General features: G+C 35.3%; 1 protein-coding gene across 11 annotated transcripts in view; it reads right to left on the reverse strand.

Annotated features, from left to right (window-relative positions):
• Positions 1-24,018, reverse strand: part of LOC143249367 (uncharacterized) — a 141,676-nt gene that overhangs the window by 77,756 nt on the left and 39,902 nt on the right. For 3 of the 11 annotated variants that reach the window (XM_076499100.1, XM_076499102.1, XM_076499103.1), the window contains one exon: positions 18,324-19,696. The exons of 1 other annotated variant lie outside the window; for it this stretch is intronic. In XM_076499100.1, coding sequence (XP_076355215.1) covers positions 19,476-19,696 — 221 coding nt within the window. In that variant the 3' untranslated portion in view covers positions 18,324-19,475. Of the gene's footprint in view, positions 1-18,317; positions 19,697-24,018 lie in introns of those variants that run through there. 7 more of the 11 variants (XM_076499106.1, XM_076499104.1, XM_076499101.1 and 4 more) reach the window with 7 other exon arrangements.

A 24,018-nucleotide genomic window follows, 5' to 3' on the forward strand; every position in this document is an offset into this window, starting at 1 on the left:
ATAAGTCTCGTTTGAAGCATTTTACACGAATATTTTTTTAATTTCCTTGTTTGGAAAAACATAATTTTGGAAATATCTTATACTTGACCACTTTTAACTGATAGATACAATTAATACTCATGTGTCTAATTTTGGGTCAATACCCATATCAACAAATGTTACAACAATGGTTCGCTATTGATGACGAGAAACCTACTTTTTAGTCTGGTTTGTTTTGAATTTCGCGCAAAGTTACACGAGGGCTATCTGCGCTAGCCGTCCCTGATTTAGCAGTGTAAAACTAGAGGGAAGGAAACTAGCCAATGGTTGGTTATTTTGGAATTACGCACAAAGCTACTCGAGGGCTATCTGTGCTAGCCGTCCCTAAATTTGCAGTGTAAGACTAGAGGGAAGGCAGCTAGTCATCACCACCCACCGCTAACTCTTGGGCTACTCTTTTACCAACGAATAGTGGGATTGACTGTCACATTGTAATGCCCCCACGTTTGAAAGGTCGAGCATGTTTGGTGTGGCGGGGATTTGAGCCCGCGACCTCAGATTACGAATCGAGTGCCTTAACCACCTGGCCATGAGATGTCTTGGTACCCGGTAGTGTTGATTTAAAGTAGAGATGTTTTATTCGATTGAAATAAGTTCCTTTATTTTGTTTTTGTTTATTTTAAGTTCTTTGTTTATTTGTTTTATATAGGCATACTATAGTTTTTTTGAGTTGCAATGGTGGTGTAAACATGGGAGGTTTTTATTTATTATGTTCAATGATTCTGCTTTCCAATTTTTTTCCGGTTTTTCCTATATAAAATTATGGACAGTTGTTAAGCGTTATTTCATAAATAATGTTGACATTGTGTGATTCCATGTAATTTTTGTTGAGCAATGATTTAGTTTAGGGCTGATGTTTTGAAATCGATAAGAATTTTATGTTTAGTGGCAACTTTTCTTCAAGTGGTAATTATTTTCTAACTGATTTCAGGTATAAATAGTAAAATGTGGTGTAAATTTGAGTTTTTGTTTTATGTATTAGGGTTAATTTTGTTTGTGAGTTGAGTTTTGAGGTTTCTTGTTCTGGTGGTTGTGTAAACATTTTCGACAATATGGTTAGTGGAAATTTGTTGATGTGTATGAATAATTACATTATAAAGTTCAATACTTCAAACATATGGTTAGTTGAGCTGTGTTTATGAGGTGCTTTAGTCTTTTAGATTTGCGGACGAAATTCCAGGGGATGTAGAGGCCTGTATGAGTGACTTTTCTGTGAATTCTGGTTTTGAAATTTGTGTCAGATATAATATTGTTGATAAATGTTAGTTATTTTGATGTTAAATGGTGAATGTAATGTTAGGGTGAGTGGAGTTTATGTGTTCAAAGAAATTTCATATGTATTTGATAGAAATTAAAACAGCAAAAGTGTCGTCGAAATATCCGTACCAGTATAGGGAAGGATTGTATAGCTTGTGTTTGACCTAAATCATACATACGTTGGCAAGAATAAATGAAACAGACTTGCTCATATTTAATCCATATGTTTGAAGAAAGTTATTTTATTGAAGTTGGTATATTCGTTAACTAGATTATAGTTTAATCTTCGAGCAAGCAAATTAAATCTAGTCAAAAACACATTGAGTTTGGCCAAAAAAAAGGATTCAGCATGTGACTTAAAGGAATGAAATCAAAATTGGCGGCCAAACTGGTAGCTACACTAATAGCATTTTAAAACAAATATTCCTTCATTAGTTAACCAGAACATGGGGCATAATGATGGGTACTACAAAATGTGCTGCAAAATTCTTATCAATGCTATTAGTATAGCTACCAGTTTGATCGCCAATTTTGATTTCATTCCTTTAAGTCACATGCTGAATCCTTTTTTTTGGCTGCACCCTTTTTTCACACCTAAGGTGTTATTGATTAGATATCATGACTCTTTCTCAGTATACTTCAACAAACCATACAAAATAATAAAGTAACACACGATAGTAACCAACAATAGCTTTGGGATCGTAACCATATTATTTGGAACAAATCTTTACTTTATAAAAGCAACGAGATTCTTTAAAGTATATGGTGGTAATTTTATCTCTTTAAAACAGTGTTAGTAACTTCCTTTATAGTAACGCCATGGAATTTACATGAACAGTTTCTTGTCATCGCTCCTATGCAATCGATACAGCGATATCAAGCATCATTTTTTATATTAATTGTTTAAGCTACTACCACGTACTGCTAAACAATCTTTAATTAGAATTTCACAATATTTAACAAATTCGTGCAAAAAAGCTGGCAATAAATAATAACCGTCCAATGACCGTATAATTCTTTTAAAAACGTGAGCTAGAAACTGCTAATGTAGTTTATTTAGCTTAACCAATAGTTACGTATCTGCACGTTCTTTCCCTTCATAGTTTTGCTGCTTTAAATCATTCATTTTTAACCCGAAGCTGTAGTAAAAATGTTAGACCGGTAGCTCACATAATTTTTTGCATAGGCGTGCGCAAACATTTTCGTTAAGTGTGATTGGTTGTTGTTGAATAACTTTGCAGAGGTGACTTATACAAAATGAGAAAACTAATTGTAGATTGAGAAGTTGCACCATTGTATCAAATTTGAAAAAAAAATCCATAAAAATTAACTATGTTTTTCTATCAAATAAATCTTCTATACTTTTGGTGCGAAGGAAAAAAAGGGAAAAAAATCAATCAAAATTAAATATGTTATATCTGAAGTAATTGATTGCTTTGAAATTTGATATGTAAAATTAGAGTCCGGTAGAGCACATCTATAGAAAACATGTGATAGTTTACTTTACCACAATCCGAGAAAGAAAATATGAAAAAATCGCTAAACCATCACTCCTTTGTGTCTTGTAGCAGTTTGTTTTAGCTGCATTACAAACTACCGTGAGTCTTGATTATGATATATATAAACCTTAACATAGTGGAAGAAATTAATGAATGCCAAACTTAATATCCATGTTTTCGCAGTATTTAAATCTTTCTCCACATTTTTTTAATCTTTTATAATGATGCTTTGGTTGAATAAATTTCAAATGATAACAAAACAACTTAATCATTAAAATTTTAGCTTTGCAAACAAATGTTTTGGGCTACTGTAAAATACGTAAACAGTAATTTTATGTCTGTTTTAAAGAACAATTAACCCTCATTTCTTTCAACACTTTATTTCATCATAATTTCAGTACGGAACAATTTTTAGTTTTAAATTAATATCCCGTCAATGGTTGGTTATTTTGGAATTTCACACAAAGCTACTCGAGGGCTAGCCGTCCCTAATTTTGCAGTGTAAGACTAGAGGGAAGGCAGCTAGTCATCACCACCCACCGCTAACTCTTGAGCTACTCTTTTACCAACGAATAGTGGGATTGACCGTCAAATTATAACATCCCCACGGCTGGGAGGGCGAGCATGTTTGGCGCGACTCGAGCGCGAACCCGCGACCCTCAGATTACGAAGCGCACGCCTTAACGCGCTAGGCCATGCCAGGCCTTCCCGTCAATGAAAGTAAAAATCTTTGTAATGTCTAATTATGTAACATCCGCTAACCACAACAAACCACCAATTTATCAGACTTTATAGGGATGGTTTCGATTATTCACGGAATTTTTTGAAAAATATCTCCTCACTAGAACTTTATATTACTATATAATGTTTCCTTCATAACAATACCTAGTTAATGACTTAGTCACAAGCTCTGGGAATGTTTGTAAATATCACAGCAAAACTTTGAATTTTTGGTTATTTTTATTACACAATAACTCAAAAACCAAACAGTAATGTTCACCAATTTCATTGAGATGATATATTTTCAAAAGGACTATCTGCTTTCATAAGTATTATGAATAACTAGTAGTATTTTAAAAAAGCAAATATAGTATAAATGATGTTATTATTACTCCTTGAAGTTAACTTTCTTACAGAAATTTGGCATTTCTTTAAAATACTAAAGTACAGGGTGAAACAGAAATTTCTACCCAAAAAAGATAAACAGCAAACCTGACAGTTGTAAATTCACTGAATGTAAAATTTGCTCCTATGTCTATTGAAACAATGCATTAAAGAATAAGCAAAAACGTAGAGAAAAACGTTTCAAATGAGGAATTAAATGTAAGGATGGCTAATACCAATCCTTCAAAAATAATACAAACAAGATAGTAGAGATGGTAATTACTTCATCCCTACATAACAGCACAGGACATCCCTACTGAGCCCGGCATGGCCAAGTGTGTTAAGGCGTTGGACTCGTAATCCGAGAGTCGCAGGTTCGAATCCCGGTCGCACCAAACATGCTCGCCCTCCCAGCCGTGGGGGCGTTATAATGTGAAGGTCAATCCCACTATTCGTTGGTAGAAGAGTAGCCCAAGAGTTGGCGGTGGGTGGTGATGACTAACTGCCTCCCCTCTAGTCTTACACTGCTAAATTAGGGACGGCTAGCGCAGATAGCCCTCGAGTAGCTACGCGCGAAATTACAAACAAACAGACATCCCTACCATCATGTTTGTATTGTTTTTCAAACATTGATATTAACCATCCCTACATTTACTTACTGTTTTGAAAAGTATTCTTTACTTGATACTATCGTATACACAACAAACTACCAGATTATTATTACTACATTCACAACAAACTACCAGATTATTACTACCACATTCACAATAAACTACCTGTTTGTTACAACAAAATTGATAAAAACTATCAGTTTATTAATACCATATTTATAACAAATCACCAAATGAGGAATTAATGTCTTTTTTAATACTGACATAAAGTTATTGATTACACCTTTTAAATTAAAACGAACCATCATGTTCACTTTCGAATCGTTCTTTGAATAATAATTTTAAATAAACAGTTCATTATACTTATTTTAACGAAATAAAGTGGATTTGTTATGATAATAAATGCCCATTTGTCACACGTAACAAATCATTGGTTCATCTGCCACGTGCATCGTTGGTACAGCGATAAGTCTAAGGGTGTTCAACCCTAAAATCAGCGGTTTGATTCCCCTCGGTGGATACAGCAGATAGCCCGATGTGACTTTGCTATAGGGAAACACACGTTTGACTCAGCTGGATTTTTTTTTTTTTGTTAGAACTGGCAATGTTTTTTTCTTCTCATAACTGGAGATGGTTCTTTTGTCAAAATGGGAATTGGTTCTTTTGCTATAACTGGCACTGATTCTTCTGTTTTTTAAATATTGATGCATTACTGTTTTTCTTTTGATTAATTAAATTATATTGATGTGTGTGTGTGTGTGTGCGTTTTCTTCCACTTTCTTCTTCATGGCGTATTTTGAATTACGAAGAGCATTTGAAAATCTGAAGTAAACATCCGCTCTTGAACGTTCGTGGAACCACACGCTATCTGATCCGAATAACACATCGACAACACTATGATAACGACAAAATATTTTTCACATACTAATGATAGTAGGCGATTCAAATAAGAAGATTATTTGTGAGAACGAGTTACTAGGCAACCATAACCACTGATAACATGAGAACTTACGTCAGATAATACCAACAACAGGTACACGGAGATGAGGAGGCTACACACTTTGATCTTTTAGAGCTAATCGATAAGGTTTTGCCGGTTTCATGAAAACTGATCCGAGAATGAATTATATGTGCAGTTCAAATACACGTGTTTTTCAACAAGTGATTCTGTTTGTCGAAAATAAAATATTTACGGCAACAGTGCCTTCATACATCCGTTTATCTCACTGGCTGAAAATTTATTTCACTAGTTTTTTTTCACATTTGACTCTGGAATCGCCATATATATAATCAACATTCGTCCACTTCTTACTCATCTTACGTAGTGCGCAAAACATAACCGTAATTAAAAAAGGAAATTGAGGAACAATTAAACTAATTGCTATAGAAACTCAAAACTGGTTAAAAGTTTTACCACACTAGCTTTTCGAAAGCATATTATTCAAATTAAGATGGATGGTAAATAAAGTATGGTAACAACCAGGTTAATAATAACAACACATACGCAAATATGTTGACTTTAGTTGAAAGTAATAATTTCATTTCAATACAATTTATTGTTAATTTGTAGCCTTATATTTCCACAATACAAGTAACATTTAGGTTTCACTACCTGCGTTCTTTTGTTTAGCGTGTGATTTTATTTTCAGTAACTGAAAAACCCAACAGAAGTTTCTTTAGAATGCCTCCAAAATTTGCTCCTCCACTCTACCAAGTCTATTAGATCTAAGGGCTAATAACATTAAAAAATCATATTTCAATACCTGCGATTGCCTGAGGACAAATAGCCCATTTTGTAGCTTCGTGCTATGAAAATATGTTTTCTGTTTGTTTTAGGAATTATGCATAATGGGCTATCTGTTATCCAAACCCGGTTTCTAGTGATGTGAGCCCTATGTGCCACTACTGGGTAAGAAAATACAAATTAAAATCTTTGTATGTCAATGTTGTTGTTTTGAATTAAACACAAAGCTACACAATGGACTATCTGTGCTCTGCCTGCCACGGGTATCGAAACCCGGTTTTTAGCATTGTAAGTCCGCAGACATACCGCTGAGCCACAGGGGAGCGTTGTATATCAATATCATGTATACGCGTTTGTTTTTTAATTTTGCGCAAAGCTACATGAGGGTTATCTGCGCTGGCCCTCCCATATGTAAGGGTAGAGGGAAGGCAGCTAGTCATCACCACCCACCGCCAACTCTTTCACTAACGAATAGTGGAACTGACCGCATATTGTAACGCCCCCACGGCTGAGAAGGTGAGCATGTTTGGTGTGACGGAGATTCGAATCAGCGACCCTCCGATTACTCGTCAAACGCTCTAACCACGTGGCCATGCTGGGCCACGTACTTGTGTTGCCAATAGTGCTATGTTATCTATTACTAAATCAAAGCGGTTGTTTTCTCTGTCACTAAATGTACAAAGACTAAAAATATTTAAGTTTTTAATGCTTTTGATTTCAATAGTTTATTTATAAAATCGCATTTGAACGTATTTATTTTTTTATTATTCTTCGGTGTTTCAAGTAAGTTTTTGTTCGGCAAATTACTTAATTACCGTACGGTATTCAACAATAACGCGTATTCTTAAGAAAGGGAAACTACCTATTTACGTTACTGTATTCTCTGTCAACAATATGGTGTATTACTAAGTTAGGAATATTTTAAAAGAGACAAAGAGAGGTAAATTTGAAAATAGGAAAGGAAGAGGCAGAACACCTAAACTCAGTAATATTGATGTTAAGTATCTTTATTTATACAGCATTCGGGACAGAAGGAAGACTGCCACTGATCTCAAGCATGAGAAAAACGACTGTTTACTAAATAAGAGAAAAGTGTTCAGATCCACAGTATCGAGAAGACTCAGTAAGAATGAAATATTTGGTAATGTAGCAGCTAATAAACCTTTACTTTGACCTCCGAATATTGTAAAGAGACTACAATTTGCTAATAAGTACAAAACTGCCCAGTTGATAATTGAAAAAATGTGTTATGGACGAATATGTTTATTTTATTCCAAGCGTAGGTTGTGTGTCTGATGGAAGAAAGGTGAAATAAACTTACCTCAATACGTAACACCTACCATGAAGTATAGGAGAGGCAGTGTGATTGTTTGGGGTTGTTTTTCAGCTGAGGCGAGAGGAGATATTTGCAAAATAGATTAAATAATAGACCAACACAGGTACTACCAGATATTGATCCGTCATGGTATACCCAGTGGTTTGTGTGTTATTGGTAAAGGATTCTACTACTCAGAAGATAACGACCCCAAATACTCATCCAATATACGTAGAAATTAGCTAAGAAAGAAACTAATGGAGTCATTAAAATGATACAATGGTCCACACAGAGCATCCTTCTCAACTTAATTGAGCAGGTATGAGATTTGATAGATCCAAAACTTGACAAATAAAAGTTACTTCCGAATAAACTTTACGAGAGTGTATTAGAGAAATCTGTAATAGAATCACAAAGGACAGTTTTATTAAATATGTTGCAGCAATGTCTGAAAGACTGTATGCAGTTAATAAAGCAGAAGAGGTAACACACAAAATATTAACTATTTGTTGAACTCAAGCACTTACAGTTATGACAGAAAGTGTTCGTACCCCTGCGTCCCGAATGGTTTTTTACTCATAACTTAAAAAGTATCACGAGTAGGCTAATACAAGTATAATATATACTTATATAATATATAAATATTATACTAAGGCACATAAATGTTTACGTATATTAAACGACAAATAAACTGTTTATAAACAAATAACCAAAAATAGGAGGAGCAGAAAGTGTTCGTACATTTCAGAACGTGTGAGAAAAAACTGATATTCCCGTAAAAATTTTGTTTAGTTTGGCGAATAAACTACATTATACCATTCCAGAACTAGACACTGGGTTCATAAACATTGGAATTTAGCCAGCAAAAAATGTACTTCTGGCAATTTAGCGCCGTCTCCGTCATCATCTGCTTGGTCATCATGGCGAACAGGAAACAACTGTCCAGCGATTTAAAAAACCGAATTATTGTAAAATACAAGTCTCGTGTGTCTCTTTCCGGTATTGCTACACAACTTAATGTGCCGAAATCTACATGTCCCTACAGTTAAACACAGAGGTGGATCGATCATGCTATGGGGTTCCTTCAGCTCTTCTGGTGTATGCAGCCTTCACCGCGTCAACGGAATCATGAAAAAAGAAGAGTACGTTGATATATTAGGCACTTATATCAAGAATGATGCTCGGAACTTGCGGCTTGGACGTCGCTGGATCTTCCAGCACGACAATGACCCCAAGCACACATTGAAATATGTGCAATCCTGGATGCAGAGGAACCATATAAGCGTTTTGGAGTGGCCATCACAGTCACCCGATCTCAACGCAATTGAAAACGTTTGGCATGAGTTGGAAACCTTCTGAAAAGAAGAATGGAAGAAAATACCAGTTGAGTACTGTCAAACGATTATAGAGGGTTACGAGGAGAGATTACGCCAAGTAATTCATCTGAAAGGCCACACAACTGACCATTAAAGTAGACGCACGAACACTTTCTGCCCCTCCTATGTTTGGTTATTTGTTTATAAACAGTTTATTTGTCGTTCAATTTACATAAATATTTATGTAGACGTGTGTTAGTATACTTTCATTATCCTAATCGTGATACTTTTTAAGTTATGAGAAAAAAACTACGCACGACGCAGGGGTACGAACACTTTCCGTCGTAACTATACACTAAGTTTCTGTTGTACTAAATATGAAAAAAAATTTTGATGTTTCACCTGTGATTTATCATCCGTTCTTCTTTGAAATTAGCCTAAAATCTAATTTTTGACTCAGTCCTAACACTATCGCACAGTATTTTATGTTATCCAGAACCTTAGGATACTCATAACTACATACTACGTCTTGGATAGAATGATATTATAGCTTTCAAAAGTAGTTTTAAAAACGTGTTTATACTTTCTTTTAAGAAGAAGAAAATAGTAACAAGGTCTAATGATGACACTTAAGCCAAAAAAATGAGTAACACATAGTTAAAACATTCTCTGCTAATCGACATCATTATTAGAAAACTTTTTTTAAGGAAGGAAGAAGTATCGCTTGGAGAACCATTCTTAAAATAAGGAAGTTTTCATAAAAGATAGTGCTATTTGATAATTAGTGAAATACATGTGATTTTTGTGTCCTTGTGACACATCTTTTAACCAAAATCGACACATTTTATTAATTTACTCTCACATTATCATTATCTTTTAAATAAGTGTCTCAACCTTTCTTATTTTTATTCTGTTTCGCTATCTTCAATCACCCTTTTTATATCAAGTTTTCTGTTTTCTCTTACAGCTTACGATCCCGTTTCTTACCTTGTAAGTTAAAAGAGCCTTCTTCAACTCTATCCTATAAGATCCCATGACTAAAAGTTCGTGTTCGCGTTATATTAGTAATATGTAAACAAATTAAAGTACAGACTAATATTCTTGTTTTTGTTTCACTAAAAGTGGAATCAAAATCTAGTTACTTACCAATACATCATTATGTTCAGTTTGTTTTGAATTTCGCGCAAAGCTACACGAGGGTTATCTGCGCTAACCGTGCCTAATTTTGCAGTGTAAAACGAGAGGAAAGGCAGCTAATCATCACCACCCACCGCCCACTCTTTGGCTACTCTTTTACCAACGAATAATAGGTTTGATTATAACATTATAATTTCCCCAAAGCTGAAAGAGCGAACATATTTGGTGTGAGGGGGATTCGAACCAGCGACCCTCATATTACGAGTCGAGTGCCTTAACCACTTAGCTATATCGGACCTGCCATTCCGTTCGGAAACGTCACAAATTCCTTTTATCAGATTATTTTTGTCGCTATAACGAATTTTTGTTCTGTTAGTGTATTTTTTTGATTATTTCTTAACTCTAAAAAATTTTTCACATAAAGAATATTTCGATTCAGCTCCAACCTCTTAATAAAAATATAGTTAAAAAATCAACCACGTGTATTTTTACGATATCGAACTCGTTAACTTTTTTGTTCGTTTAAAATTGTGCTTATCAAACAATTTTGCGAGAGTACTTTACCCGGATGCTGTTTTTACAATTTAAGGCCTTGGAGCAATCGATTATTTCTAATTAGTTTGTTAATACTTCCTGATCAAAAGTAAGCTAGCCTTATAGATCAAACGAAAACTAACTTACAAATTAATGAAACCAATTCTACACAGTAAAATAACGCAGTAAATCAATACACACAAAAAGAAAAACCTATAATAATTGGGAAGCATGAATTCATCAGTTGGGTACCTCTTGTCATTAATAATGTTTTGGACATTATCACAATATTATCTCACGAAGTTTGACCTCATTATCAGAGAGTTATTAGCCTAGTCCTAAATCAATAACATGACTAGCGATGCAAAATAATCTCTTTAAATGTACAATTTAATGACAGTTTTCAGCTCACAGCTTATTTCGTGTATTGTTTTGTAGTCTCTTGATAAAAGTGTACAACCGAAATGTTGGAAAACAAAAGTTTATTTCACTTCATCTCAAAAGTTTTACATTTACTCAAGTATTTTGGACTACAACAACTTGAAAATGGAGAACATTTATAGAACATATGTTGAATGTACTACGTTATTGTATTCTCGGTGTATATCTAAACACGCAGTTTTTTACTCATGAAACTTAATCCGAATGTCATGACTAGTACCATACATGGCCCGGCATGGCCAAGCGTATTAAGGCGTGCGACTCGTAATCTGAGGGTCGCGGGTTCGCATCCCCGTCGCGCCAAACATGCTCGCCCTTTCAGCCGTGGGGGCGTTATAATGTGACGGTCAATCCCACTATTTGTTGGTAAAAGAGTAGCCCAAGGCGGTGATGACTAGCTGCCTTCCCTCTAGCCATACATTGCTAAATTAGGGACGGCTAGCACAGATAGCCCTCGAGCAGCTTTGTGCGAAATTCAAAAACAAACAAACAGTACCATATATTTTGCACTTTATAATCTGCTATACGATTAATTTTACTTACGTTGAAAAAAAGGAGTAACATTCTGTATAAAAAAATGTTCTCAGCTGGGTGAAGTGGAATTGTTTTTGAAAAAGAGAAAATAATCTTCGTGTAAAGATAAAAAAGTACAAAGCAGCTCAAAAAAATTCCGGTATTCAATACCACAAGAATTTCACCCTTGGTTGAGAAACATTTGACTATTCGATCTGAACTCAGACACAATATTTCGTAAATTATTGTGACTATTTTATACAGATTAACAAATAAATCCGAGTTTAAAGTGCTGTAAAGAAAAGAGAACATTTACTTTACCGATTGCTGGAACTCAAATTGTATAACTATTTATTTACGTAGTTATTAAGAAACAGAATAAAATAAGAACATACACGTACACACTTAATCCACAAAAGTGATGAAAATTACAATCGCATCTTATATTTTATGACTAGTATTTAACCCGCCACCACAAGGTTGGTGGAACACCGTAAGTTCTGTGACGAAGCAGCTGTAAGTTTGGTAATATCTCGGATTCTGCCATTTTATAAATTTTGTTTGCTGCTCTCTTTCCAGTTTTCAATTCGATTTCAACAATTATTAATATTCGTGAATAGATCACATTTCTTAATAACCCTAATTGATTATAATTTCATTCTGCCTATTTTGTAAACTTTCATCGCAATTTTTTCTGAAGAAATGTGAACATCAAATTAATTCAGTTTTGCGAAAAATTGTTATGAAGTATAAGCTTAAACTTATTGCAAAATATAACAACCTTTCATAACTTGTATGTGATATAAGCATGCCATGTTTTTTTAACTCCCTGTATTAATATAAGAATTTTTCAAAACATATTTTCTGAGTAGGAGTGTGAAGATTACATATAACATGTTGATTAAAATGGTCGTTAAATCACTTTCTTTATCTACCTAATGTTCTGTGTCATCCATCTAGAGTGGCACCTTCTGTCTTGTCGTCGTAAAGATAGATGCAAGAACACTTGCAGTATATGGAATTGCACAGTTATCTTGGTGATATCTTGGAGAAATGACTTTTCTCATGTTTCACCTCGGATGATCAGTAGCGTGTGTAACGCTAATCGCTCCAGGTAAGCCTGACATTAGCGATTTTAGTAAGTGACGTGAGGTTTATTCAGTCTGAAAGAGGATTTCAACAAAATCAGTTTTCCTTATGATCTTATCTGAGCAAGTTAGTGAACACTTCAAACCGAGACCTCAAGTTTAATTTCTTAGAAATTGTTTAAAGTATTATGATAACATAACGCCGTTGTTCAAGACTTATAATAATTTTCCTACTTACTTTAATTAATATACACTACAAGGCCAAAAGTATGTAGACACCCGACCATCACACCCATATGTGCTCGTTGAACATCTCATTCCAAAACCATGATCATTAACATGGAGTTGGTCCCCCTTTAGCTGCTATAAAAGCCTTCACTCTTCTGGGAAGCATTTTCACTAGAATTTGGAACATGGTTGCGGGGATTCGCTCCTATTCAGCCACAACAGCATTAGTCTGGCGAGAAGGCCTGATTCGCAGTCGGCGTTCCAATTTATCCCAAAGGTGTTTAATGGGGTTGAGGTCAGGGCTCTATGCAGACAAGCCAAGTTCTTCCAAACCAATCTCGGCAAACCATGTCTTTATGGACCTCGCTTTGTGCACGAGGACACTGTTATGCTGAAACAAAAAAGGGCCTTCCCCAAATTGTTGCCACAAAGTTGGAAGCACACAATTCTACAGAATGTCACTGTATGCTATAGCATACACTGGAACTAACGAGCCTAAGTCCAAACCATGAAAAACAGCACCAGACCACGATTCCTCCTCCACAGAACTTTACAGTTCGCACTATGCATTTAGGCAGATAGCGTTCACCTGGCATCCGCCAAACCTAGATTCGTCCATCAGACGGCCAAATAGTGAAGCATGATTTATCACTCCAGAAAACGCATTCCCACTGCCCCAGAGTCCAATGGTGTTGTACTTTATACCACTCCAGCCAACGCTTGGCAATGCGCATGGTAATCTTAGGCTTGTGTGCGGCTGCTCGGCCATGGAAACCCATTTCATGAAGCTCCCAATGAACAGTTCTTGTGCTGACGTTGCTTCCAGAGGTAGTTTGGAATTCAGTAGTGAGTGTTGCAAGTGTGGACAGACGATTTTTACGCACTATGCGCTTCAGCACTCGGCTGTCTCGTTCTGTGAGCTTGTGTGGCCTAACGCTTCGTGGCTAAGCTGTTGTTGCTCCTAGACTTTTCCACTTTACAATAACAGCAATTGCAGTTGACCTGTGCAGCTCTAGCAGAACACAAATTTGACGAACTTACTTGTTGGAAAGGTAGCATCCTATGACAGTGCTACGTTGAAAGTCACTGAGCTTTTCAGTACGACACATTCTACTGCCAATGTTTGTCTGTGGAGATTGCATGGCTGTTAGCAATGGGTGTGGCTGAAATAGCCGAAACCATTAATTAAAAGGGGTTTTCACATATTTTTGGCCATGTAGTGTATTTGTCATTATTGTTTCTTCCTTTTCAAAAATGTATTTTATTACTGATCTTTCGTGATATTATCGTGTTTAAGTTTCGACTATTACTGTAAACTTTATTACATCATGTGTTTTGTAAAGTGATATAGTGAAGTCATAGTCGGATTAATTGTATTAGACACACTTCAATCTTTGTTGGCCCGGCATGGCCAGTTGGGTTAAGGAGTTCAACTCGTAATCTGAAGGTCGCGGGTTCGAATACCCGTCGCACCAAACATGCTCGCCCTTTCAACTGGTAGCCCAAAAGTTGGCGGTGGGTGATGATGACTAGCTGCCTTCCCGCTAGTCTTACACTGTTAAATTAGGGACGGCTAGCGCAGATAGCCCTCGAGTAGGTTTGCGTGAAATTGAAAAAAGAAAAATCTTTATTACATTTAACATGATTTTATTTTAGTCATTAGTATTCTTTCTACACCATAACAGTTGTAGTTTTTGAAATTACTGATATATATAGGACCTCAATCTATCATATTACGTTGTCTCCTGGTGGCTTAGCAGAAAGTGCGAGGGTTTATAATACTAAAAATCAGGTTTCGATACCCGCGAAGTACATATAATCTATTGTTTTTTTTTTTTTGGTTACCAATAAATAGACAGACTATCGTACATCAGTCCAGTCGGCAAGATAAGCCTTGATATTGGGAAAAAGATCTCGAGGACAGATGAAGTAAGGCTGGCCTATTATTACATGCTATTCTTTGCTTTCACTCATAAATTTTCAGAAATAAAGCTATAATAGTACATGAAGCAAATAGCTAGTGTTTATGTGTTCCATAAGTAAAGTTTATTCTATTATTTCTGTTTTGTTACTTTATCAACAGTTGGTTAAACACAAAGCTTCAAAAAGAGCTATCTGTGCTCTGCCCACCATGGGTTTCCAAACCTGGTTTCTAGTGTTACAAGTCCACTGACATAGTGGTATATATATTATTATATTTTATATAGACATTTCAGTGTTAGTTTAACACATGCTAAAACTGAAGACTAACCTAAATATTAAATACTACTAAATGGTGAAACATTCTAATCTTTATAAGGAGGGAGTTAAGAATAATATATTCACTTTGCACCATTATCGTGTTGAATAAAAACAATCTGTGACTCATGAAACATTCTAATCTTTATAAGGAGGAAGGTACGAACAATATATTTACCTAAACAAATAGCTTTCTTTGATTAAAAATTAATATAAACAAATAAAAACATACAAGCAGTTTCTTTTCTGCTTAAATAATTGCGGAAGAGGACTATTTGCAGTCAACTTGAATAAAACTAAAAAATTTCTGAAACATACCTATATTTTTATTTGTACATAATATTCCAACCACTTTCCAAATTAATGTTTATTTCCCTTCAGATAGATTAGGGTTGATTTATAAAGCCACTATCCATAGATGAACGGAAGTTGGTTTCGTCTTACAGGAAGTCAGTATTTATCATTGTCAGCGGTTTCCGGAATTTTCTCCATTGCTTTCATACTTGTCATTAAATGAATAAAAATGTATTGATGGAAAATAAATCCTATAAATTATTCAGTATAGTGTTTCTTGGAAAGTACCGGCTCATTAAAAAAATAACCCATGTATAAAAAATGGCATAACTTTTGTATCACTGCCTTACTTGAAACATAATAACTGTATTTCATGTTCTGCTGACTCTAGAAAATGAGAATATATATAAGCTACTTTTGATGTTTAAAGCTCTATATTATAGCGCTCCATCTTTGCGTTTAAAAAGTAAAAAAAAAACAACAACTAAAGAATGGGATGACGTTTGGAATTTTATTTCCCTAATGGAAAGAAACCTCATAATAGACTCTACATTTTAATGTATTTTGAAACATCTATAATAAGCATTTTTTCCCCATTTCTATATCTTAATCTGTTCCATAGTATATAGGATAAAAGTTGTTTTTCTGTTGCTGTCTTTGCATTATAATCTATTCCTTTGTTTTTGATATAGATGTTTTTCTAACATAATGTTAACAGAGTTATGACATTACATTATTTTTTTTAAGTTAATCTGCCTAACCGTTGTTCAGCATAAGTTTGCTTCATGTCCTGCAAATGGATGATGTACAGTCAGTAAAATATTACCGTTGTTCAGCATAAGTTTGCTTTATATCATACCGATGGAAGACGTACAGTCAGTAAAATATTACCGTTGTTCAGTAAAAGTTTGCTTTATGTTCTACCAGTGGAAAATGTAGTCAATAAAATATAACTGTTGTTCGGCATAAGTTTGCCTTATGTCCTCCTCAGTGGAAGATGTACAGTCAGTAAAATATTACCTTTGTTCAGCATAAGTTTGCTTTATGTTCTACCAATGGAAAATGTATATTCAGTAAAACATTACTCTTGTTCAGCATAGATTATTTTAAAACTGTCCACCGGGAGAAAATGTACGTTTGGTGAAATATCACTCAGACATAGAACGTTTAATTTTTTCTACGAACTAACTGAGTATAGGAAAGACTTCCAAGTACGAAGATCAAGTATCACGGCTGTGAAATAGTCAGCAGGCTACAAAAACAGTAGTTTTAATGAAGATTTTACGATAAGGCACCTTCCTCGTGAAGCTATTTATAAGCCTATCTCAAAGTCTATTCTTGTATCAAATGTCTCCTTTATGAAACCATTATATACTGGTTTGTAATGGAATGAAATCCTATAGCTGTTTTGGTGTGTTGTGTGTGTTTTCTTATAGCAAAGCCACATTTGGCTATCTGCTGAGACCACCGAGGGGAAACAAATCCCTGATTTTAGCTTTGTAACTCCGTAGACTTGCCGCTGTACTAGCGGGGACATTTTAAAGTTATACATAATTTTATTTTTTTTACCGTTTCTAAAAACAGTGCTAATCCATAATGACGCAGCCTTGTACATGCATAGTCTATATTAAACAAGTTCATTTATAAACTCTGTGAAACTAGATTTAACATAAAAAAATAGATAAATAAAATTTCCAAGCATCACAGTTTCTCCAAACCTCAATATTCTCATCTAAATTATTATCAATCTAAACGAGTTATTAATCGTTTTGCATTTTTTGAAGATTATAATTTTCTTTTATTTCTTTAATACAGTTTCAAATTCATAGTTTACTTCATAATTATTTGACTGTGTTCTTATAGATGATTTAGATTGATAAAGTTCGTCCAAGTGAACAGAGAAATTTAGTCTCACAGCTCATCTCTACAAATAACCCTCTCTGCGTTTCATTCACTGTCTAAATCTCTCACGATGTACAGATATAAAATTTATTTTAAGATTCACTTAGGCATAGGTTTGGTTAAATTATTATTTCAACCTATCGCTCAAATGATGCATCAGACGTTTGTAAGGTGAAAGTTAAATGTGATAAAAGGTACTGTTTGTTTGTTTTGAATTTCGCGCAAAGCTACTCGAGGGCCGTCTGCGCTAGCCGTCTCTTAATTTTGCGGTGTAAGACTAGATGGAAAGCAGCTAGTCATTACCACCCACCGCCAACTCTTGGGTTACTCTTTTACCTACGAATAGTGGGATTGGCCGAACGTTATAACGCCCCCACGGCTGAAAGAACGAGCATGTTTGGTGTGACAGGGATTCGAGCCCGAGACCCTTAGATTGCGAGTCGATCGACCTAAACACTTGGCGATGCCGGACTTAAAACAAACTGTACAATCACGTTGCTGTTGACGGAACATCAACTTTAACGTTGTGAAAGCGGCCCAAGTTAAAAAAAACAACTGAGTTCAAGGTTTTTCATTTAACTATATTATGTTACTTATGTACATGCATCTAGTACAATGAGTTACCATGAATATCTTAAGATTGCCGCCCCATCCTGCTTAATGTGAAATGTTTTTGAATGTCAAGGTATTGTTGATAATACTGTGTATCAATCACTTTGTTTTAACAAAATTTCTAAAGTATTTTTAGTGAATGGAGACTGTTTATAACAGAGTAATTAAACAACTGGGTAGAATCTAACCAAGTTTAGATTGGTAAAACACTATAGGTAAGGATAAGAATAATGTAAATATTAACTGAAAAATACTACCTAATTCCTAAGGTCTGGATTACTACATTACGAGTTGAGTGTACCCACAGCATTGTAAAGACAGTCACATAGACCAAACAAAAGCTTGTGAAAACAACGTTCAACCTATTGTATTTAATTACAAGCAACACCTGGGCTTCCTCTTAACAGTTACACGTAATACACTAAAGCCCTAAAATGAAGCTCGATAAATGGGCGGTAACCCTAAACTTCGTTTCATTAAAAACATATAATGTGTTGATTTTACTGCCATTTTTGCCTATATGTCAAAGACATTGGTCATGTTAAAGGTTAACTATTTTATAAATCGCAAAGATATTTCACTTTTTTCACAGAATTATTGGTGTGATTAGTGTTTGAGAAGAAACGAAATATAAACTAGCGAGTTTTCAATTGGTTACATATGACAGTTGGGAAACGTTAGCTCTTAATTATTGTAATGAGGTCTATACAATTTCAGACGATTTTACGTTGTTAATAATTCTTTTGTATTTGTAATAATACTGAAATTTATTTACTTTTTCCATACATCAGTTTCATTACTGCTAATGAATGCAACAGTATATACATTTTAAAGCAAATAATACGTTTTCTGCAAGAAACAAATATAAATCAGCTGAATTCTGTTTGAACCCACCGAAAATCACCATGGAAACTAAAGATCAGCAAAATCGTTTTTTTTTTTAGTTTTTTTCTTTGTTTTGTAAGAAAACATCCGGGTATTTTCTTAAGAACAGAGGTGAAGCAGATATGGTGAGAATATTTTAAAACACATTCAACACGCAGCACTGCATCAGTTGACTGAAAACAGCTGGCTGAATATAAACACTGAAAGATTCTAGGTATTTCCGTTGCTAGGTGTAAGGATCACAGATGGAAATAACACAAATTAGCTTGTTTTTCATGTGCATAGTTCCAGAACTTTAATATTCCAAATAAATACAGTAATTATTCATTCTATAGTGTAATGAGACGTCTATAAGAACATCTTTATTATACGTGCAGAATTTAGTTTGATATCAAATAATCTATTAAGTAGAACATCATATTTAGCCTGAGAGTGTTTACGTTAAATACTAAACAAGTTATTTGAAAATAAATTAGAACACGTGGTCTATAAGGACGAAGTAACTTGGTGATTGGGATATCTGGAGGGCAAATGTTAATGGTTTTCGTTATCTGATTTCAAAAACATTTGATAAACATATGTTGCTAAATTTTCTCTAAATTGTTCCATATGAGTTAAACTTTCTCTGTAACTGGTGTAACGTTGAATTACTGTTTTCAGATCAACAAAATACGATACAGTAATTATTTTTCTAACAACGAGAACTTTCCCTGGTCTGTTAATACCAAAACCGGCAGCTTTCGAAATGCTGTAAGGTACAATAAGCCATCACATCTCCATTTGATGAACGATGCCATAATGCAAGATTCTCACGTTCAACTATGTTACGAATCTGACACTTTGTTTTCTGTATAGCTCTCGGAAACATAATGAAGTTTGTGTGTGTGGGGGGACTCAAACTTTCAGCCGTTCTCATTATGACATCTGTAACGCCATCTACTGGTAAATATAAAAGGTAAACACATTCTGACACAAAAATAATACATACACACCTAATTACATCTATAACACCAAACAATAATATACTCTTCAAAACAAAAAACGCAAAAGAGATATTTTTTTAATTTAAAGAGAAATATATGTAATAACGTTACAAACCCAGAGTATGTGATGTTACACGTGTTAAGGCACTGATTGTCAGACCAAAATGACAATAAAAGTTGTGCACTTTGAAAACGGAGGAAAACATCGGATTTTTTGCCAAAACGCATTCGTGTCCAATAAATTTGTTTCAGAGATCTGCATGTTCTGCAAGTGCAACATGTGCAAAATCCCTATAAAAGTGACGGGTTCTCGGTTTCCATAGCTCAGTGTTAAGCCATCGACACGCAATACAGTTACGCCAAGACTGACTGAAACACAACGCAACAACGCCATTGGTCGCTCCGAAGCAGGCGAATCTCGATCAGATGTTGCCAGAGCTGTGAACGTCCACCCAAGCACCATCACAAGGCTATGGAATCGTCACCAACAACATGGATCAACTCGTGACCGTCCACGATCTGGCAGACCTCGTGTGACCACGCCCGCACAAGATGGCAACATCCGGTTTCGTTACCTTCGGGATAGGACCACCACTGCGACGTCTACTGCCTCAACCATACCAGGGCTGCGTAGGATTTCCGAAAAGACCGTATGCAACCGTCTACGAGATGCAGGAATCCGACCTCGACGTCCAGTCAGAGGCGTCATCCTCACCCAGCAACATCGTCAAGCACGGCTGCAGTGAACTCGGACACATCGGGTATGGCCTCATCGACGATGGAGGCATGTTTGGTTCAGCGATGAATCACGTTTTATGCTTCGTAGGCAGGATGGAAGGACCCGTGTTTACCGTCGCCGAGGTGAACGTTTTGCAGCAAACTGTGTGCAGGAAGTTGACAGATTTGGTGGTGGCAGCGTCATGATGTAGGCTGCCATCGCCTACAATGCCAGAACAGACCTTTTGCACATTCGAGGGAATCTTACGGCTCAACGATACGTCGACGAGATTCTTAGGCCCCATGTGCAACCCATCATGGTGAACGTCAACGACGTTTTTCAACATGACAACGCCCGTCCTCACACAGCCCGGCTCACCACTGTCTTCTTGAGACACCACAACATCAACGTTCTTTCCTGGCCCTCCAGATCACCAGATTAAAACCCCATCGAACATCTTTGGGACGAGTTGGACCGACGTCTGCGTCGGCGACAACCTCAACCGCAGACTCTACCTCAGCTTGCAGCAGCTTTGCAGGCTGAGTGGACAGCCATTCCACAAGATGTGATTCGTCATCTCATCGCTTCCATGGGCAGGAGATGCCAAGCAGTTGTTGATGCTCACGGGGGCGCATACTCGTTATTGACGTTGAGTGACGTTAAACTTCAACTCGTGAGCGTGGACTTCGCCTTTGCAGACTTTGGATGTTCAGCAGTGAATGTGCAAAGTTTCACACATGTCATAGAGAACTACCCGGAATAAACTTGTTGACAATTTGTCTCAAATTTTGCCTTTTGCGTTTCTTTTTTTGAAGAGTCTATATTAAATTTGTATTAAATCAAATACTCTGTTAAAAACAATTCATTTTCAAGTGACAATCAGCGTATTCATCTGTCTTTAATTATAATGGTCTGTACTTCTTTTACAAGCCATCAAGGAGTGATTACAATTATGCTTCTCATAAGACCATTACATTTTCAAACACTCTTAATGTAGCCCCTTAGGCACATACTTTTCTAATTTTTAAAAATCCCTAAGGGATTAGATTAAGAATGTATTGTTCAAAAATGTAATAGGCCTAATACTAGTTCTTTGTTGATCTAATGCGGGGCTTTCTCTGTTGTGCAAATGAAAAACATTATAATTGGCTCGGCATAGCCAGGTGGTTAAGGCACTCAACTCGTAATCTGAGGGACGCGGGTTCGAATCCCCGTCACACCAAACATGTTCGCCCTCTCAGCCGTGGGGGCGTATAATGAGAATTAATTCCACTATTCGTTGGTAAAAGGGAAGCTCAAGAGTTGGCTGTGAGTGTTGATGACTAGCTGTCTTCCTTCTAGTCTTACGCTGTTAAATTAGGGACGGCTAGCACAGATAGCCCTCGAGTAGCTTTGCACGAAATTCCAAAAACAAACAACTTAAATGGCGGTAAAGTCTGAAAACATCACATTCCTTACCGATGATGTCACACCAAACATGCTCGCTCTTTCAGTCATTAGGGAGTTATAATGTGACAATCAATCCCACTATGTTGATAAAAGCGGAGTTCAGGTGTTGCTGGTGTTAAGTAGCTGCCTCTCCTTCTAGTCTGTCACTGCTATATTATGGGTAACTAGCGCAGATAGCCCTTATGTACATTTGTGTGAAATTCAAAACAAACCAGACAAGGTTAATCCACAACCTAATTAACTGTCTAAACTTTACCATTCGGTAATTTCACAGTCTACTCTGTTTGAATATATGTGTATATAGTCAATAATACCCACAGCCAATTCTTGTGATACTTTTGTATTATTAAATAGTAGGACTTGACTGTCACTTTTATAATGCACCCATGGCTTTAAATAACTTGCACACTGTGCAATTAGTTATACATGTATACACGTACACACACACAAATAGCAACTGAGCAAGATGGTAGCACTTTAATATTTTTTAATACCCTTTGGGAAGTATGTTGATATTTGATGACTGAAAGGTTTCTAGTATTAAAGAACTAGAAACTGTAGGCCTATTAACCTCATTTGTATTAAAAAACTGAACTTGATAAACACCACTTGGCAGCCAGGATTCAGGAAGAGTTTTCTTGTTTCATACACCATTTAAAAATTTTTTTGGATAAAGTTTGTTTATTTATTGGTAAGCTCAAAGCTACACAATGGATTATCCATGCTGTGCCAACCACGAATATCAAAATCTTATTTCTAAGATTACAAGCCTTCACACTTATCACTGAGCCACTGGCAGGGGTGGAGTGGTTAAAAAGAATCATTTGATTTCAGTATGAAGACATAAGTAGAGGGTGTATGTATCTTAATTTTCAAAAAGGTTTCAGATACCAACAACAAATTTGTTTCCATTAAAATTGATTCATCTTACAAATAAGCAGATGGCATAAAATTAAACATTGGGACAATTTTGATTCTTTTTTAAATTTTTAATTAACACCTCTTATTTTCTTTCAAGAAAACCATTAATAAGAAACATATTAAGATTATTTGAAATTATATGCAATCATTGGGTATTAAATATTTAGTGCCTTGATCTAATACTTTTGAGAGACTTTACAAAGTATTGAATTTTCTAAAGTCAGTAATTTTGGTGCAGTACAAGCTCACAAACAAATTCCACATTCTTAGCAGGTTTATGAATAGCAAGATATTCCTGAGTATCTACCACAAAAAACAAACCAACATAAAACTTGCATGTATCACCCTATGATCAAAACCTGGATTTAGTTTTAGTGAATATCCCTGAAGCAAGTTTCAACAAAAATACATACAAGACTAAATTTATATTAAAAACATACACATCATGAATATAATAAATTTTTAAAACCAAAACAGTTTTGTTTACTGAGTAGTAAAGGGGGAAATGATAAAAAATAGGTAAGTAACCATATACACTATTAGTACAAACTGATAGCATTTTCTGACATACTTTAACCAGTATATGTCTTAGTATAGATCTTAACACATCAAGTATTTTAACTTTATTTCTCAAAAACTTCTTTCGTATGCCATTTTTATTGAAATGCATTTTTTAATGTCTTTACAAAGACAAATTAGGCAATGACAGACCAAATATCAATATTATTTACATATTTGTCACTTTCATGTTTTTAGAATTACTTTTAATGACAGCTTCTTTTAGAAATCTGAACTTATTTTTTATTGGATTTAAAAAACTTGCTAAAAGGACAAAATTTAATTATCTAATTTACTATTAATTTTGGAAATTCATAACCTCTGTTAAGTATATTCTAAGTTGCATGACAGTCCAAACTGTAATAAGAATATTAATATTTTTGGCAATGATAGTAAAATTCTACCTGTTATACAATATATAACTGCTGAAAAAATGTGCAGGTTATTCCAGTAATGTTTTTAGCAATCAACATTTTAACTATAGTAACATACTATTTTTAATTTACTTAAAACCTTTTGCTTATATAATTATTTAAAATTTTAATTTGCTTCTTTTGTCTTGCTGCAAATGCACAAAACTGAAACGACACAAGTTAAAATGGATTTTCTAGACAACAGCTACAGAGGCCTGC

Source organism: Tachypleus tridentatus, chromosome 4, assembly GCF_004210375.1.
Source record: "Tachypleus tridentatus isolate NWPU-2018 chromosome 4, ASM421037v1, whole genome shotgun sequence".
NCBI classification, from domain to species: domain Eukaryota; kingdom Metazoa; phylum Arthropoda; class Merostomata; order Xiphosura; family Limulidae; genus Tachypleus; species Tachypleus tridentatus.